Genomic DNA, 18,737 nt, shown 5'->3' with positions numbered 1-18,737 from the left:
TTTCTGCATTGTTGAGTATGGTCTTGTCACAAAAATAGTTGTTAGCAGTGATGTTAGTAATTTGTCTGGTAGCAGTCACTTTTAGTAATATGTTTGAAGAACTATACTCCCTGATCATGGCACACGAGTATGGCGATGTGATGCATGTTGATGAGACATGCAAGTTAGAGTTTCACTGTTCACCAAACACTGGAAGATAGTCATAAACTAAACTAATGTGTCTGACAGGCTATTTACAGCGATGACCATGCTGCCAACACATTAGTTTAGTTTATGACTATTGCCATAGAAGTCTACAGTATATCATATCAAATATATTATTCATCAGGCCATTCTTAGTTGACCCATTGGCCACCTGCTAATTCTGTGTGTAATTCAACTCTCCATGTTCTGTCTGTGAAATGTCACTCTCAGTCAATACCTGTGCTCATTCTTTTCATTTTGATTTATATTCTTAGTGGATGTTGATGTTATTAGGCTCCAGCAAAGCCCTGCATTTTTATTTGTTTATTGTACATTTGCATTATTTTAAAATGACCCATGCTGCCTTATGTTAATTTCTGTTGCACTTTTGTGTACTCTGTAAAGCACCTTTTGGTGGTGTTCTTTGCAAAGACGTTGTATAAAACAAATTATTGTGTATTACTTTAATCTAGCCTTCCTACAGCTGTGATGCTCCTTTTCACCGACTCCTGATACTCTTTAGAAAGTCCTTTGTGTTTTGTACTGATGTGAGAATATTAGAGTTACATATTTTCATACTTTTATTGAATTAGATTGTTTTTAAAATGCCTAGGAATCATACACTATAGAAGGTCCTGTATAAAGTAAAGATGTATTGATTTAGAAAAGATCACATTCTAAGTTATAAATGGAAATTACAGAACTATCTATAGCTATACGAAGACCCAACTTCATTGTATTTAGTTTCCTGCCGCACTGAAATTCTAAAGCAATAACACATTCTAAATAATAACTGATCATTTACCTTTTTGCTTAGCTGTTGTGATTCTTTCCATCCAGCTGAAGTTTTGTTACTAAGCATGTGTAATTTAATTAAATTCAGTAATTAATAAGGCAGAATAATCCAGTACATTAATAGATATAGACCACCGTTCAAGAATGATACATTCATTGTTCATTGTACTGTAGTGGACATGTTCACAGCCCAAAAGCCCTCTTTTAGATTGACTGGAAAATCTGTGTTCCCAGTGTGGAGGCCATACATCCCCAGGCTGATCCCTTACTTATTATGCTTAATTTAGTGGCGGTAGGCTAATAACAAAATGCTACTTGAAATAAGCAATAAGACATCTTTGACTGTTTATCAAAGGTTGACAATGGAGACATAAGCAGGTTGGATATTAGCAATATAAACCATATTTAAAGTTTTTTTTTATTTTATATTTTTTATAAAATGTATTATGCTGCTTATTTCATTAAGCTGTACTGTTTGGCATTTTAAATTTTTAAAAGCAAATGTCAGTTTATAGCTAACTTGTACTTTCTGTTCTAGTTTTTATTGTACCGTCTCACTGCTCCCAAGACGTCATCTATCTGAGTCAAAGGTAAAACATGAGACTTGCCTCCTGGATGCCGAATGAATTGCTATTGTCCCCCTGCATACATGGATGTTTCTGTGTAGGTTGTTTATTATGTAAACGAGTGTGATAACACATCTCTCATTTCTTGTTCAGATTTTCTTTTGTTTTTGTGTGTTCATCCTTTATTGGCTATGGCTATTTTAAATAGCCTTAAATGACCAATACTAAGTGATTTACTTAGATCGATAGACAGATAGATACTTTATTAATCCCAAGGGGAAATTCACAATTACTTGCTGAGTGGAGAAATACAGCAATTCACCCTACCAAACTAATGCTTTACCTCAATGCCTACTAGATGCCACTGACACTGGCCTTTCTTTGCTCAGACTTCTTCACAACATTTGACTCTGTGGCGTTTCCTTCAGTCCTAATGTTCAGAACAAATGATGGGTGTAATTGGCCATTCTTACGTTTAGCATGTGACCAGTCACTTGTACATCTTTTGTCATATCCATGTGTTGTATTCCTTTTATCTTGCATTGTGATCATTTGCTTTGTAAGTCACCTCTTGGGTAGGTGTATTTTTGAAAGTAGGTAAATAAAGTTAATTTTGGATGATTTGTAACAGTAGCTGCTGCTCGCTTGTGTCTCTGTGTTTGCATGTGCGATGGTGTTGGCAGGTTTGTGTATTGATATGGCAATGTTTCTGTCTGTTTTGTTACTGTCCTGTCTGAATGGATGACTGCTGTCTGTCTGCACTGATTTAAATTAAAAACCACACAATCACTGTACCTTCTTTGGTTTCTTGCCATGCCTGCCACTGATTTTTGCAGACTCATCAACAATGCCCACATGCGACCCTCACCTACATCTTACCTAAATTAGAAGAAGCCCTGCCTTCTGCTGCTCGATCCTTGAGGCTCTCGGCAATGCTGAGCTGCTGCTCATGGTACTGTTTGGCACGCTCCAGGTCCTGCATACAGCGGGCAGCATGGCCCAAACCAGCATATGCCCGCATCTCAATGGATTTCTCCTCCAGCTGCTGCGCCAACTCCAGCACATGATTGTGGTATGACATGGCTTTGTCAAAGTTCCGCCTGTAGTGGTAGGCGCTGCCCAGGTTGCTGTATGCACGGGCCTCTTCCCGCTTGTTGCCTAGAGACTTGGCAATCTTCAGGTGCTGTTCATGGCATTGCACTGCATTCTCAAAGTCCCCCATTGCGATGTATACTGCTCCCATGTTGCCCAGTTCCCGTGCTTCTGAGAGCTCGTCTTTGGATTGTTTGGCAAGCAGGACGCACTGTTTGTGGCTGGCCAGGGCATTGGGGTAATCTCCAATGGCAGTGTAAACATGGCCCAGGCTGCTGAGGGCAGAAGAGGCTGCCTGTGGAAGAGGAAGAAGGAAGAGTTAATAACAGAGTCCACAGCAGCGCGAGAGGACACTTACAGCACTCATTCTCTCTTCTGCCTGCAACACTGCAGTCGCCACCGTTCTGCTCCCTCCTTGAAAAATATTTTATGTGTGACTCATTTCATCATAAACGATTTTGGAAGAGCAACAGGCCTACTTGGCAGGACATGTGTTTTGAGGCTCTCTTCCCACCCCGCTGCACACTCTCTCGTTCCTACTGAAGTATGTTTTGTGTAATGCTGCTCAGAGGGCACCGTAGAGTGCACAAGGCCCCCTAGCTTGCAGCTACCAGACTGGTCTTGACAAATGAGAATACTTCTTGGGGACACTTGGAAGCAATACAGTACACTGCCCAGGACATATATTTCCCATTCCCCTGCCAGAAAGCATTGTGATAATGTGAACAAGGAGAGGAGCTATATAAAATGAAGTTGGAATGGTTGTGCACTAGGACACATACACATGTGACACACACTCGACAAAGAGCAGGCTGTTTTTCTGGGTTTGGGATCCAGTGCCCATCTCCTCAGAACCCATGCAACTCCTCTTAGTTAGGTGCTTTGGTAAGCAGGTGGTGTTTTTGCTGTGTCTTGTGTTTGTGACTTTGGTGCACTGTGTTGTGTCAACTGTGCACTTCTATTTTAAATGCAGCAGAGTCTGCCATAACATGTCATGAAGCTACCATCCTCAGCTTTCCTTTTGTGACTACTTTTGTATCACTTCCATCATCCATGAAATGTTTAAAGTCCCCGACTCCCATAATTTCTGCTTGCCTACAAAGGAAAAATGTTTAAAGCTGCCCATTTCCCCCATGTCCTTATGATGATGACACTGTTTCACAAAATACTCTGTAAATACTCTTGAGCCATAATCATATGTGAACTCCAAAAATAGGTTAGGTTAGGAGCATGCGTTGATACATGAACATTCTTTATTTATGCCAACAGGCATAACTTGTTAAGAAGGCAGGCTCCATTGTAGGATTAAAGTTGGACAGTTTAACATCTGTGGCAGAGCGACGGGCACTATGCAAACTCCTGTCAATCATGAAGAATCCACTGCATCCACTTAACAGTGTCATCTCCAGACAGAGGAGTAGCTTCAGTGACAGACTTTTGTCACTTTCCTGTTCCACTGACAGACTAAAGAGATCGTTCCTCCCCCACACTATGCGACTCTTCAATTCCACCCGGGGGAGTAAATGCGAACATTAATTTTATTTTAATTCTTTTCATTTTTATTACTATTTAATTTAATATTGTTTCTTTGTATCAGTATACTGCTGCTGGATTATGTGAATTTCCCCTTGGGATTAATAAAGTATCTATCTATCTATCTATCTATCTATCTATCTATCTATCTATCTATCTATCTATCTATCTATCTATCTATCTATCTATCTATCTATCTATCTATCTATCTATCTATCTAGGTGGAGGCCCACATGCTCTTGTTAATGTAGAAAGCTAGACTGAAGAAACTGAACAGAAAGCTTCCTTTAATAAGCTAGGTTCATTTATATATAATGATGATGAAGTATTTCAAACACACTAGTTTTCATACAGATAAATGGTATAATCCAGAAATGTACCTCTTCCAATAATAAAGTACTAATCTAGTTAAACATACAGTGGTTGTGGGTGAATACTTGGTTAAAGTAAAAAAAACTTTTTATATGTAAGCTATTATCAGAGAACAAAATATAAAGTTAAATGTTATATACAATCTGATTTTCTAAGCGAAATGTAACAAATGAAGTCAAGAAGTTTCTGTTAAACAGAGGCAGTTGCAACAACATTTTCTCTCACGGACACCTTCAGAATGAAGATCTAATATTCTTGTGTGGGGCCGTGAGATACCATAGCCGACAATAAGGGGCCAGTATACACCTTGCAAGCTGTAGTACTCTCCAGGTCGGGGATAGCTACACTGTTTAAAGAAAGTGGCTAGTAGGAGTATCAAAGGGGGACCAAAATTACTGATGACTGTGAAGGACAGAACTCTTAGGGGCCAGGGCAGATGTTCAGTCATATTTCTAAAGTTTTGTTTTTGTTTCAAGAAGACACAATGCTTAAAATGGTAGGGATGAAATGCTACCTTTTTTATAAACTGTGATGCCTCATTTTTGAAGAGTGATACTGTAATGGCTTAGTGTCTGTCTCTGACTCGTACTCTGAGCAAGTCACTTCATATTGTTGATGCCCCTAACAATTATTTTGCTCATCAAAGAGTTGGATGATTATGATTTCTGTAAAATGTCTAACCAGATGTTTTAAAAATAGCTGTTTATTCACACATGAAAAACTGCATAATCCTCTCATTTGCAACAGTAGGTCAAATTTCCTCTAAAAGTACATCTTATCAAGTCTTACTGCAAATAGTAAAATTTAAATCTGTCTGGGCAAGGGAGAGAAAAATATCCACTGGGTTCCTTTGATTCATTTTGCCTTTTCCAGACAGTGCTTGTCAAATATGTTTTGCAGAGATGTTATGCCAGTGATGAGCTGTGTTGTTTTCACCACCCTCTGCTTCGCCTTGTGGCCCTTGTGGGCTGCTGCAATACCAGCCCACTGTGCAGCTGGTCTATAGTACAGTGAAGGGCTGCTGAGAAGTTTGGTCAGTGCTGTAGTGTGTTCTGTCCACCTATGATCATTTAAAACAGTTGACTCTTTACACAGCCTCGCCCCCACTGTTACTGAGGCTATAATTTGCCTGCTGCTTCCTGAAATCAATGATCATCTCCTTAGTTTTTCTGATATTGACAGAGAGGTTATTGTTCTGACACCCTTTTTATAGGAGCCTACTCCCCTCTCGCTGTCTCACAATTTGTCAGGTCTATGATGGTGGAATCATCAGCAAACTTTACAATGCTATTGGAGCTTTATCTGGCTGTACAGAGGGGGTGAACAGAGAATACAGCAGGGACTCAGTAGACAGCCCTGAGGGGTTCCAGTGTTCAACAACAACAACAACATTTATTTATATAGCACATTTTCATACAAAAAAGTAGCTCAAAGTGCTTTACATAATGAAGAAAAATAAAAAGACAAAATAAAAAATTAAAATAAGACAACATTAGTTAACATAGAAAAAGAGTAAGGTCCAATGGCCAGGGAGGACAGAAAAAAAACTCCAGATGGCTGGAGAAAAAAATAAAATCTGCAGGGGTTCCAGACCATTAGACCGCCCAGTCCCCTCTGGGCATTCTACCTAACATAAATGAAATAGTCCTCTTTGTATTTAGGGTTCTCACGGACGCTTTTGATGATGATGCTGATGCAGACTTTTGGCTTTTAATCCATCACTGTTGGAACATCACGGTGCTTTGATTAGATGTTGGTGGCGCAAGCGGAAAAGGAAACAGAAGAGAGAGTAGGGGTTAGTACAGATTTTAGAGCCACCATGAATAGTTATTATAATGAATTGGAAATTCAGGATCAGCATGGAGGTCAGGTGTCTACCAATCTGTGCATGCTGTTGGTATGTTAGTCAAAGTTTAAGATCCAGTTGCACAGGTAGGCATTGAGATCCAGATCATGGAGCTTGGTGGTCAGTTTGGATGAAAGTACAGTGTTGAAGGTAGAGCTTTGTGAATGGGAGAAGGACCACCATTACTATGTTTTCTTTTTAGGTGTCCATATGTGCTTATTTCTGCAGATCTTGAAAGAGTAATCTATGGCCTACAACCTCCTTCTATATTTACGTTCTCCACCTCCCCCGTATCTCACAACATGATTAAAGTCACTCTTGGTCAATGAAGTGACCTACATGGTATACAACATGGCATCTGATCAATAAGAAAATTCACTGCCAACTATTTTGACCACATATTCTTGGCTCTGTCTCCCACCAAATGATCTATTACCACTGCTCTGCACTGGCTGCTCTAGGATCAGACGTGCAGTTTAAAAATATTGGGACCACTCTCTGAGAGCACTTTTTGTTGTTTCTGCCATTCTCCTTTGACAATCCTCTTATGACTGTGGAGTGATACTGTAACTTCAGATAGCACAAGGCCTGATGTCCTCCAGTGGAGTCTTGCTGAATGTAGTTGAATGGTTACCAATCACCAAGTATACTGTATGTTATTTGTGCCTTGAAGTGCCCTACCTAAGTCACATGCCACCTTCTCCTGACTGCAGTAACAATTCCTACCAGGTTTGTTTTGTTGCATGCCGATATTTGTGGAAAGCTTTATTTAAAATAGTTTTTCTTAAAATATCATGTAGCTACATTATTAGGTACACCATTTAGTAACATTTTAAGCAAGTTCTTTTCAAAAACAAACAAAGCTATGTGGCCCACCTGGAGTTACAAGAAGTTCTTACTTGAAGACAGTCTAATAAACACAAGTGGGTCAAGGTCTACACTCTACAGTGGTGTTGCAGGCCTTTGAGGCTACTGTATGATCAGCTCTCAAAAGTGTTTTGATTATAAGTTACATCCCAGCTTTTGGGTACAGGACAGACATTCTGATTTTTACAACTTGTTGATGGTCAGTGCCAGGATTCTTTTAAACTGTAAATTCTCCTTTTGTTACTGTTACTGTTTTTTTAGTTGCTTCTTGGGAAAGGAAGTCCACGTGCAGCGAAAACTTCCAGTTCTTTCTGTTATTAGAGCGCTTTCTGTAGCTGGCTTTGGAGACAGGCGGTGTAACCTGAAGCGAATGGGAAAGCACATGGGAGGGGTGCTTCCTTTTTAAGGCCTTGTGCTGCCAAAAAAACCAGCTGCTGCCAGCTGTGTTGTGCAACTGCAAAATGGAGATGGAGGTCAGTGTTTAATATCTCTTCAAAAAGTGTTTTAGATGGGAAAAATAAGTCTCTAGGCTAGGTACTGCCTGGTTCTGGTTTTGTTCTCATTGTATCTTTTTTTAAAGTTTTGGGAAGCAGTGGTGTGTAAAACCTCTGTTGATATGAAAACATCTCAACAAGACCAAGCTGATGACATGGCCTTTGGTTAAAATCCATGTGATACATTTGAACATGAAGCATTATTTCTTTGTGTGAGATTTTTAAACAATTGCTTAAGTAGTCTGGACTTGTTTCAGTTCTTTTATGCATCACAGAAGACCCTTTTTGCCAGTTTGTTTGATATTCTTACTCCATTATGAATACAAGTTGTGAACTTCATGAACCAAAACAAGTATAAAATGAAAACAAATACTTAATAGCACTATATTCATTTCCTTTATGTCTGCTATGCTGATAAACAGGAAAATATGCATGTAGTATGTTTAAATACCTAAAATATACAATGCAGGGCTCCTTTAGAATTGTTGCTTTAAATGGAAAAACACAAAGAGCCAGGCTGTTGAACCCATTGTGGTAGCAGTACCTGTAGCTGCAAAACAGCAGGTACTACCATTTCCTAAGCCCACCCTTGGACTTTAAACCCTAAGGCTTGCAGATCAATCCCATTATCTGACACATTTTGTCACTATGAGCAAGTCCCTTAACTCACCTGTGCTCCAGTTATTACAAAATTTATATAAACAATTAACTTTATCCTATTTAAAAGATGAGGGTGCAATACAACAGCCACATTTAAATATTTGGATTATATGACTGATGAAATTTCTTAGTGGCCACTTAAAACCAATTCCCTGTACTGAAATGGAGCATAAACAAAAAGTGAAGGAAATGGTGCAGAATGTCAAAAAGTTGCACTGATGGACACAGTGAGCGTAGCAGAGGTGCAAGAGTGGCCAGCAACATTGTCACTAAGAGATTTCTCTGCACAATGAAAGCCAAAGGCTCAGGCCCACTGGCCTCAGTCTCTCCTCAATATTTTCAAGGTGGATATCCTTATGAACATATTGTACACTCTGAGACAGCCTGTGTGATGACAGGTGATCTCAAATGAGCAACTAGACCGGATTGTAAAGACGATATGACTGGCAATAGAAAATGTACACATTATGCCACATGGGGGTCATGGTGAAATTGTCACAAAAGTATTCATTGAAAATCTGGAAAGATCTGCAAGAAAAGAGGAAAAATTCAGGAGCTACAGTGGTGTCATAAACCAGGTTTCCATCCAGGGAGTTTTTGCGAAAATAGCGCTTCAAATTTTAGCTGATGGAAATGCTAATTATCGATAAAATGTTGTACATGTTGACATAATATTTTTCCATTTAACTTTAGCGCATAAATTCCATATCGATACTTCAGATGTCGCAAAAACTACATTGGAAACACTTTTTGTCGGAAAAAAGGGCTTTAACGCAAATGTGTCACATGATACATTTTCATCACATGCAATCAAAACGAGAATAGCGGAGCGGTACGCATGGTCTGATGAAGAGACTCGTTATTTCGCGTGATGAGCCAATGCAGTAGTGGATAGGCTGGGTCTCCTGCTACTAAAAGGGGTACCTGAACTCCCTCCACATCAACTGTAGCCTGTTGGTGTCTCTCAGGATGTCTAAATAATACAAAAATAATACATAATTTACTGTGCCAGTCAAAATATTTAATAAACCATGTGTTTCATTATCTAAACATTTTTTTCTTATTATTAAACGGCAGATGTTTTAGCATATATGAGAAATTCTCTCATTAATATTAACTTTTAGTTTTTTTTGATTAAATGTCGTTATTTTGTATTAATTCAAATTTCAGCTTTAATTTAAAACCTTAAGGGAAGCAGGTTACAGTACTAATTCAGTTGTTATCGCACTGAGAAGGGATGTTGAAAGGCAAAGCTTCATGATGCTCAAACAATGATGGACGGATTAAAAGGCAGAAGTCTACGTGACCATCATCATCATCAAGCCCTTCCGTGAGAATCCTAAATCCAAAGAGGACTGTTTCATTTATATTAGGTAGAATGCCCAGAGGGGACTGGGCGGTCTCATGGTCTGGAATCCCTACAGATTTTATTTTTTCTCCAGCCGTCTGGAGTTTTTTTTGTTTTTTCTGTCCCCCCTGGCCATTGAACCTTACTCTTATTCGATGTTAATTAATGTTGATTTATTTTGTTTTCTTATTGTGTCTTTTATTTTACTATTCTTTATTATGTAAAGCACTTTGAGCTACTGTTTGTATGAAAATGTGCTATATAAATAAATGTTGTTGTTGTTGATGCTGCAAACACAACTGCTTCATGGACACTTCCAGGAGTGCCAACGCAAATGTCTCGTATCATGCACCTGTCATCAACAAGGGCCTGAGAACAATAGATGGCCACCCTTTGTGATTAATGTAATCGTGGTAGCCTTCGTCGGGGAAAGAATAGGCACATGCGTGCCATCCAGCGTACCGTAAATCTGTGGCACAAGATGCACCGAGGAATTGCGGTATGCAATTTCATTGGCCTCTGCTACAGTCGGAAGTCTGATATAACGGCGCATTAATTTTTCTTTAATAGCGGTGCACACAGCATATACACATCGATAGACGGAAGTTTTACTAACCCCGAAAGTTTCTCCAACTACTCTATACTCGGCGCAGGTTGCCAGCTTGTAAAGGGCGATGGCAATCCGCTTTTGGGTTGGAACCGGTGGTCGGTGGCAACCTGTGATGGGCGCAACATCAGGATTGATGAATCCACACAACATTTCAAACGTCGGCCGTGTCATTCTAAAATATTGCAGCCAGAGATTTTCTGTGAAGTGTCTCTCCACCACCTCCTCCCAGAAGGTCTTATTCCGTTGTCTCTCCCATACCCGTGGGTTTCGTCGTACTGGGGTACTTTCTTCGAGCTCTAGGGCTATCAGACAAGCAACTGCTTCATTCTGCTGTCGTCTTCGGATATTATGTACAATTCCAATTATTTGTGAAACTGAAATAACAGTAAGCTGGCAAATTTCAAAAAACTGTCTGAATAATCTCTCCATTTCTTTGTTTAGTGGAGGGGGTGTAACGTGGAAAACAAAAGGTAGATAATTTGCGACATACACAAAGTTCTGTATGAATTGGCTCAAGGGCAGATTTTTTTTCGCGATACAACAAAACTTATGCGATAGTTCGTTTTTGGGGGGATGACGTCATCACGCACACCATTTTATCGATAAAAAGCCAGTTGGATGGAAACAGGCTGGAGACAGCAAATTTCGTAAATTTTTTTTACGTATATTCTGTTTGTCGATAACAAAACGTTGCAAAAAACTGGATGGAAACTTGGGTATAGGCATCATGGATGGTGGTATGTGCCCAGTTACATTGTTGTGTGTCCAAACAACTTTATGTGTGTTTACTTCAAAAACAATTTTCAAAGACAATCCTGATCCTGATAGTGATTTGTGTATTTCAGCACTACAGTCCTTATTGTGATCTGACAACCCTGTGCCTGCTGGAAGATATGCCTTAATTCCTGGAATGATAAGTAAAGTTGCATGCTATGCCAGATTGGGTACAGACTAAATGTGAATCTGGGGTGTTAGGGAGTGGTAGTGAGATTTACTGTTCCTGTTCTTGTTTACTGTTTTGCTGGTAATGTCATCTCTAATGCTGTGTTGTTTTTAGTTTCTAGTTCTGCTACCTGTCTAAGACTGGTTTAAGTAATCAACACAGATCTCAGTGGATTCAGTGTTAATGCTTGCAATGCACCATCTTTTGGAATGTATTTGGTAACGCATGTACTAATAAATGGATTGCATTTTTTATTCCTACAGAGGGCACATCACCAGCGGTAGCAGTGATTTTACAAATCCATTTCTAAATAGCATAAAATAGAGGCAAAATTTTATTTATTTATTTATTTTTTTTAAATAAGGTGGATGGTGCAGTGTGCCATTGGGGCACATTTCCTCTCACGTGCATTCATTTCAGATATGCACTTTATGTCAACGGTTAGGCTTTGTGGCCTGAGGGGACACTCCAGCCATCTAAACCCGACACAAGCAGACACCAGGACACAAGGTCCAGCACAGCACACTCTTTCATTCACATGGGGAAGCGCTTTTCCTTGCTCCCCAGCACAGTAATTTCTCGTATTTCTTCTTTCTCTCGCTTGTCCTTCACTCAAGCTCCAGCAAGCTTTGTCTCCTTTCCTCCCGACTTTGGCAGGCAGTTCTTTATCTTGGACCTGGGAGTACTTCCAGTGCTAGGGCTTAGCCTGATGGAAGCACTTGCAGGTTATTTGGAAGTCCCACAAAGTAGGGATTATTAATCCTTTTAGCTCCCCCTAGTGGCCCATACAAGACCCAATAGGACTGCATCACAGGACTACAGGTTCCAGCCTGGTCTGTGGGTGTCCGCATGGGAATTCTAATCCAAGGGGACATCCACCCAGTGCATGGGAAAGAGGATTTTCACTAATGTTCATCTTCTCCAGACCTAACATCCTGCTGGCCTCCCAGCTGGGTATTGTTCCTGGGTCCAGCCTGGCCAGGATGCCAGTGTATCCATTCTGGCAGAGGTATTTTCTGCCTGTCTTCTGGGAGAGAGAGGATGATCTTCGCCCTGTTTCTTGTGGTGGCATAGGGCCGGCTTCCTGTCTGCTTAAGGAACAATACTCCTTCCTGACAGGGATGCTGCCCATGTGTGTTGTCTATCACAGCTTGTTATAAAATGGAAAAGTGGATTTTATTTGGTTGACCATGCTTTGTCTTTGAAGAAAAGGCTCTTTGGCTGTAAAAGATGACTGTATGAAGCAATTTTATTTTGTTTGCTTTTAAAGGTTTTGTTTTTTGCTGGTGAACTTTGCCTGTAAGAGATCCTTTGAGGTATGCTTTCCCATTTTGTTTTAGTTATTGTGTTGAGTGACGTGTTACCGTTCTGGCTTATCTGACTGATCCCCTTTAACTTCCTGCCACTCAGAAATAATAAAAGAAATGTGATTTGTTGAATCTCCCCTTGAACAACCATGCAAGAGTGTGTCAAATGTTGTGTTAACACCTGAGCCATTCTAAGCTGCTTTTAAGTGCCACAACATCTTTTTGTGAGAACAATTCAGTGGCAGAGAAAAATGGTTTATTATTTGGTGTTTTTAGAAATGTGAGCTTGGCTTGACTGAAAGGCACTACGCAGAAATTAGACCGACTGCTCTGCAGACCCATTTTTGGGACTGGTCACTTTTAAAGTGCACTATAAAAAATCATATGAGTGATCTGTTTGAAAAGTGGGATTCAATTCCTCTGTAAAAGATATAGTGTTAAAAAAATACACTGACAGGACAGTTGCTGTTTACAGTGTGTTGTTAAAATATTCATACTAAGAACATTATAAAAAAATAAAAACTTGGCTTATTTTTCTGTAAACAAGCTTATGATACTGTGCACCATTAAGGGTGACTATCAGAAACAAAACGGATTAAATGATCATTATTAGTGCTAATCACGAGCAGTCCTTTAGGGCTGACACCTTGGCATTTGGTTTGCACCTGATTCAAGATGCTCTACATTCATGTTAATCAAATTCAACCTCAGCACCAAGATCATGGCTAGCAGAAGAATGAATGGAATCGGGGATCAGAAAGCTGTAAATTGTTATTGGATGTTAAATGTGTGCATCTCTCACAGTTCATTTGACTTTATTTTAATGGTGCACTCCCATGACAGGCGATTTTCCTTCTGTTACAGATGAAACACTCTGTATGAGCATGGCCACTTACCACTTAATTTTTTTAAAAATTTATTTAAGAACACAGTGTGCAAAAATGTTCTAAGCTGTATAAATGCATTGATAATGTGTTTTATTTCTCATTTTCTTTACATCTGCCCAACTCCCACCAAGTGGACACTGTTTCACTGGTCCCTGTCATAGTTCAGTATAATGTGACTCTATTATTAACCTTCATTATCTCTTTCAAATCTGGTATGGGGGTATGACCTGGGATCTCATGTATAAACGGTGCAATAGCGTAAAGCCATGCACATTTCCACGGTAGCTCATACCCTGGTGTACGCAAGTTCTCTGCTTGGTTTTGCAGGCTAGCGACACCAGGTGTCAAAGCAGTGCTACTGTTTCTGTGTGGTTTGCCTTTTTTTTTTTTTTAGTTACACATCCCTGACACGGCTTTATAAATACCCTGAAATTAACTGCATATTGTTTTAGTTTAATGCTGATTGTAATTAACCTGTAACTATATAATGGTCAACAGAATGGTCAAACTATTCTAACTACCATAGTTGCTTTAGCATTGTTACTCTCACTGTACCTTCTTCTTCTTCTTTCAGTTGCTACCCATAGGTGTTGCCACATCGGATCATCTTTTTCCATATTACTCTCACTGCACCACTCAGAATATTTATATCACTGTATCTGAGTGGGGAATCACAGCTCTACAGCAGCTGATCGGAAAGAGAATTATTGGTATACTGCATCAAGCATGCGCTGCCTCAGCCATGCTACACTGGATGAATAGAATAATTAAACATGTACTACGAAGATATTTCAATGTTCCTTAAAAGTTTTGAAGAATCGCCGTTCTAAGCTTACAGATGGCTTAACGTCTGTTACAGAGCTGATTGTGTGGCGATTAGGTATTTGGAGAAAGAAAAGTAAGGACAGGAATTGGAGGTTAATACGTTTGTAAGAGACAGTACTGTTGCAATAAATGATTTCATCGAAGGTCGTGCACAGCGCAGCAAGCATCCTGCGTGAGGCATGAACAATCACTGCGCCACTGTGTTCCCATGTTTAATAACACGCTTTAACTCCTGTCATCATGAAAATTATATTAAGTATACATCTCAATATTTTACTTATTCAGAGAGCTGTAATATCACAAATGTAATGGATTTTGTGTCCTGTCAGAGGAATAGAAAGCCGGTTTAAGAAGCACGTAGTGATTCACACACAAGGAGCACATAGAAGATCAAATACAAAACAAAGCATTTAACGTGCTACTTTAGTTACGATGGGATTTGGGAAACTAGTAAATTAAAAGATTTTAAGATGAATTTTATGATGTTCTACTTTAATGACAAAATAAACTACGTGATTAAAGTGGAAATTTCGAGATTAAAGTTGGCATTTGTGCTTTTTTTCCCCACTGTGTGCTGTGGAGCCGACCCGGACACAGACAGGCGGACATGTTGTTAAAACACCACCACACGTTTATTTACAGAATTATTTACAATTGGTCACTAAGACCCCAGTTCAAAGGTCACTCAGACCCCAGTCACGTGCACAAACACCCCAAACACAGTCCTGGCCTCACGATGCCTTCGGGCCGCCTCCACACCTCCTCTGTGCTTCGTCCTTCCTCCTCCCGACTCCAGCCCCGAATGAATGGAGATGGCCCCTTTTAAACAGTCCCCGGATGAGCTCCAGGTGTTCCCAGCATGCCTCCTCTGGCCACGCCCCAGCGTGGCGGAAGTGCCGGCTGTCCTCCCGGCAGCTCTCCGGGCGCCGTCCTAACTCTTCCCCCCAGCACTTCCTGGTGTGGCGGAAGTGCTGGGGTAACAGGTCCCCAAGGCATTGGGGCGCCTCCTGACGGTGACCACGGGCCCCTACAGGGTAGGGCTTCCATGCCCTGTACCCGTGGCCCCCAGAGCAACCAGGAAGGCGAACCCCACGTGATCCAGGGTGGGTGCAGACCCACATTCGGTCCTTCATGTTGTCCCGGCCGGGTCATGGCCCCTGGCATCCCTGACAGTGCCTATTTTTTTTTCTCTGTACTCATAAGCTTTCATATAACACTCAGACAGTGGGCTACGACTCGCCTTTTAAACAGCGACTTTGATATCTGACAAGTTTTTTTTTTTTTTATTGCATACTGTGCGACTGTGCTTTTGAGTTTCTCCGACATTGTGTGTCACTCGATCAGTTTCCTTTAGTTGCCGTTCACCCAGATTTATGCATCTGGATTTTTTTGTGCATTACGCCATGTTATAGTGTGAATTCTCCGCACGGTGTTATACATGAGACCCCTGGTCATGATGTGATTGACAGTGCTTTAAAACAATACTCTGAAAGGCTATGGTGTGGCCTAAAGTGGAGAACAGACACATGAACATCCACATGGTTTATGATTTATTAATCTATGTACATTTTTATAAGCATTTCATTCTGTAGCATACAATTTTGAGCCATTTTAACATGTGCTTATAAAATGGTGGAGGTAATATTTATGGTATTTTTACCGGCAGCCACATGTCAGGTTCTCACAAGTTCTTCCTTGTCATTAGCTGGCCAACTTGTCACTTTCACTCTACATCACCCAGAGCAGCGTTTTTCAGTGTTTTAGGTGTCACAACTCACTTTTTCCCCATGTAACACTCTTCACGATTCACCATTTCACCCTTTCGTGAAATGAACACTCGATCTGTTACCATTATAAGTGACACATTCGCAACCCACTACAATTACAGTAATCCCTCCTTGATTGCGGGGGTTGCGTTCCAGAACCCCCCGCGATAGATGAAAATCCGCGAAGTAGAAATCATGTTTGTATGGTTATTTTTATATATTTTAAGCCCTTATAAACTCTCCCACTCTGTTAACATTATTAGAGCCCTCTAGACATGAAATAACACCCTTTATTCAAAAGTTTAAACTGTGCTCCATGACAAGACAGAGATGACAGTTCTTTCTCACAATTAAAAGAGTGCAAATAGATCTTCTCTTCAAAGGAATGTGTGTCAGGAGCAGAGAATGTCAGAGAGAGAGCGAGAGAAAAGCAAATAATCAAAATCAATAGGTGATTTTGTGATTTTAAGTATGCCGAAGCACCGCCGATAGAGCGGCATTTTTTTGAGGAGCGTTTGATCCTCTAGGCAAACAGCCTTTGTGCAAACAGCCCCTCTGCTCACACCCCCTCCGTCAGGCTCAGAGAGAGTGAGATAGACAGAGAAAAGCAAACAATCAAGCACTGCGCGGGAAGCATATCATATATCATTGAGGAGTTTTATTTAATATGTAATACATGCTCTGATTGGGTAGCTTCTAAGCTATCCGCCAATAGCGTCCCTTGAATAAAATCAACTGGGCAAACAAACTGAGGAAGCATGTACCATAAGTTAAAAGACCCATTGTCCTCGGAAATCCGCGAACCAGCGAAAAATCCATGATATATATTTAGATATGCTTAAATTTGAAATCCGTGATAGAGTGAAGTCGCGAAAGTCGAAGGGTGATATAGCGAGGGATCACTGTATAAGCAATACCAACTTATGGCCCACTAGTGGCAGCCCGCAACCTTAAAGTGGTTTGCAGCCCAGTGGTTGAGAAACACTTACCTACAGGAACCTGCACCTTCACAATGGAAAGAAGACATTATCCCTGCACTTTGAATAAAAACACATATGCTGTATGGTGCTATAGTGCTAAATTGCAGAGCACTTCCTCTGATGTCGAGTAGCTGTTTTGTTTCTTCCATAAAAACCATTTTGTTAAAAATGGGGAATGTATCATAATTGTATATTTATATATTTCTAATGAAGATTTGATTCCATTATTGAAATAAAGTGTGTGTGAGTAATGTAACACATACAAAAGAAGAGCTTGCTCATAACACAGCACTTAAGGTTATTACTGTAATAACGCATTTGTGTTAATGCAGACTGAGGGAAATTCACAGGGTGGAGCACACTCGATTGTCCTTAAGGTGCAGAAGTCTCACTACTTCCTCAGACCTTATTCCTGTAAGGGGAACTTCTTCCCAGCAGTAGGGCCAGTCTACAGTTGATGACATACCAATAGCTGTTACCTGACGCAGTAAATGGCAACATGCATATCTGTGATACTATGAAGAAAACCACTCGCTAAGGGCTGTAACACACAATGTGCAGAGCTGAAATGCTTTCTAGGCAGCCATCAGCAGTCTAAGCACGTTTTAGTGCTGTTGATCCCACATGCAAATCTGTGCAGGCAGGCAGGTCATTTATAAAAGGGCTTCTGGGTTGGGGGAGTTGCCGCCACGTAAAGTTCACAGCCTGGTTACAAATGAATCAGACAGCACTGCTCCGTCTGGCAGCAAATGGCCCCGGTGTGATAAGCTAATAGCTTGCTGCAGCTCCATAGTGATGATCGTGTGACATCGGACGTGGTGTAAAAGCAGTGGACAACCAAGTTGCAGGGAAGCATGGAAGCAAAGTGGAAACCAGCAGTGTTTGTGTGTTCTGCATCAACTCTGCTGCACCTATGATACCTACACTCGTTCCTTCTGTGATATGATGATATAGAAATGAAAAGACATTAGTAAGCACACTTGAAACCCTACACCACACACTTACAGCTTTGTGTCTGCCATGTAGTGTATATACAACTGCACTGGGTAAGTCAAAACATGAATACTAGCACAGGGCACTGGTTCTTCTACCTTAATGAGAGGAGTTTTTTTTTACTGTTCAGTGCTTAATTAAAAGGGTCATGCTGATATTCTTAAAAACACCTCTTATCTGAGTGTGCAGGGTTTGCAGTTGTTACAGTCCTTATCAAACAAAGCACAGCAGTGGTGCTGACATTTCATTTTGTCATTTGTAGTTTAACCACTTCTCTAATTTTGAGCACATAATGTTCCTTTTAGTGAGCTCCTGCAAAATCCATTGCTAAATACTCACTATTGTGCTTTTTATGATTGATTTATTTAGCATTGGAGATCATTTGCAGTTAGTCTGGAACTTTGAATCCACTGTCCATTAGTTTCTTATAAGACGTCTGAAGCTTTCTTGGACATTAAAAACCTAATCTTATCAGCTATTAGACTCTTTCCTTGTTGTTATTGATTAATTTCCACATATTTTGGTCTGTGTTGCCCAGGAAGGAATATGTGCATGTTTCAGGATATGTGAAGTACTTTGGCTACAGCAGAGGAAGTCCTAATGGACAGTAGTTGCCTTACACATCTGTCTCACAGTTGGGCTGCACAGTGCCAGCAACAAGGAGAAGAAT

At 40.4% G+C, this 18,737-nt stretch overlaps 1 protein-coding gene across 4 annotated transcripts in view; it reads right to left on the bottom strand.

Annotated features, from left to right (window-relative positions):
* Positions 1 to 18,737, bottom strand: part of ttc28 (tetratricopeptide repeat domain 28) — a 473,813-nt gene that overhangs the window by 78,745 nt on the left and 376,331 nt on the right. For all 4 annotated transcript variants that reach the window (XM_039772324.1, XM_039772327.1, XM_039772326.1 and 1 more), the window contains one exon: positions 2,424 to 2,931. In XM_039772324.1, coding sequence (XP_039628258.1) covers positions 2,424 to 2,931 — 508 coding nt within the window. The remainder of the gene's footprint in view (positions 1 to 2,423; positions 2,932 to 18,737) is intronic.

Source organism: Polypterus senegalus, chromosome 12, assembly GCF_016835505.1.
Source record: "Polypterus senegalus isolate Bchr_013 chromosome 12, ASM1683550v1, whole genome shotgun sequence".
Lineage (NCBI taxonomy): Eukaryota > Metazoa > Chordata > Cladistia > Polypteriformes > Polypteridae > Polypterus > Polypterus senegalus.
This window is presented reverse-complemented; position numbering and strand designations above follow the sequence as displayed.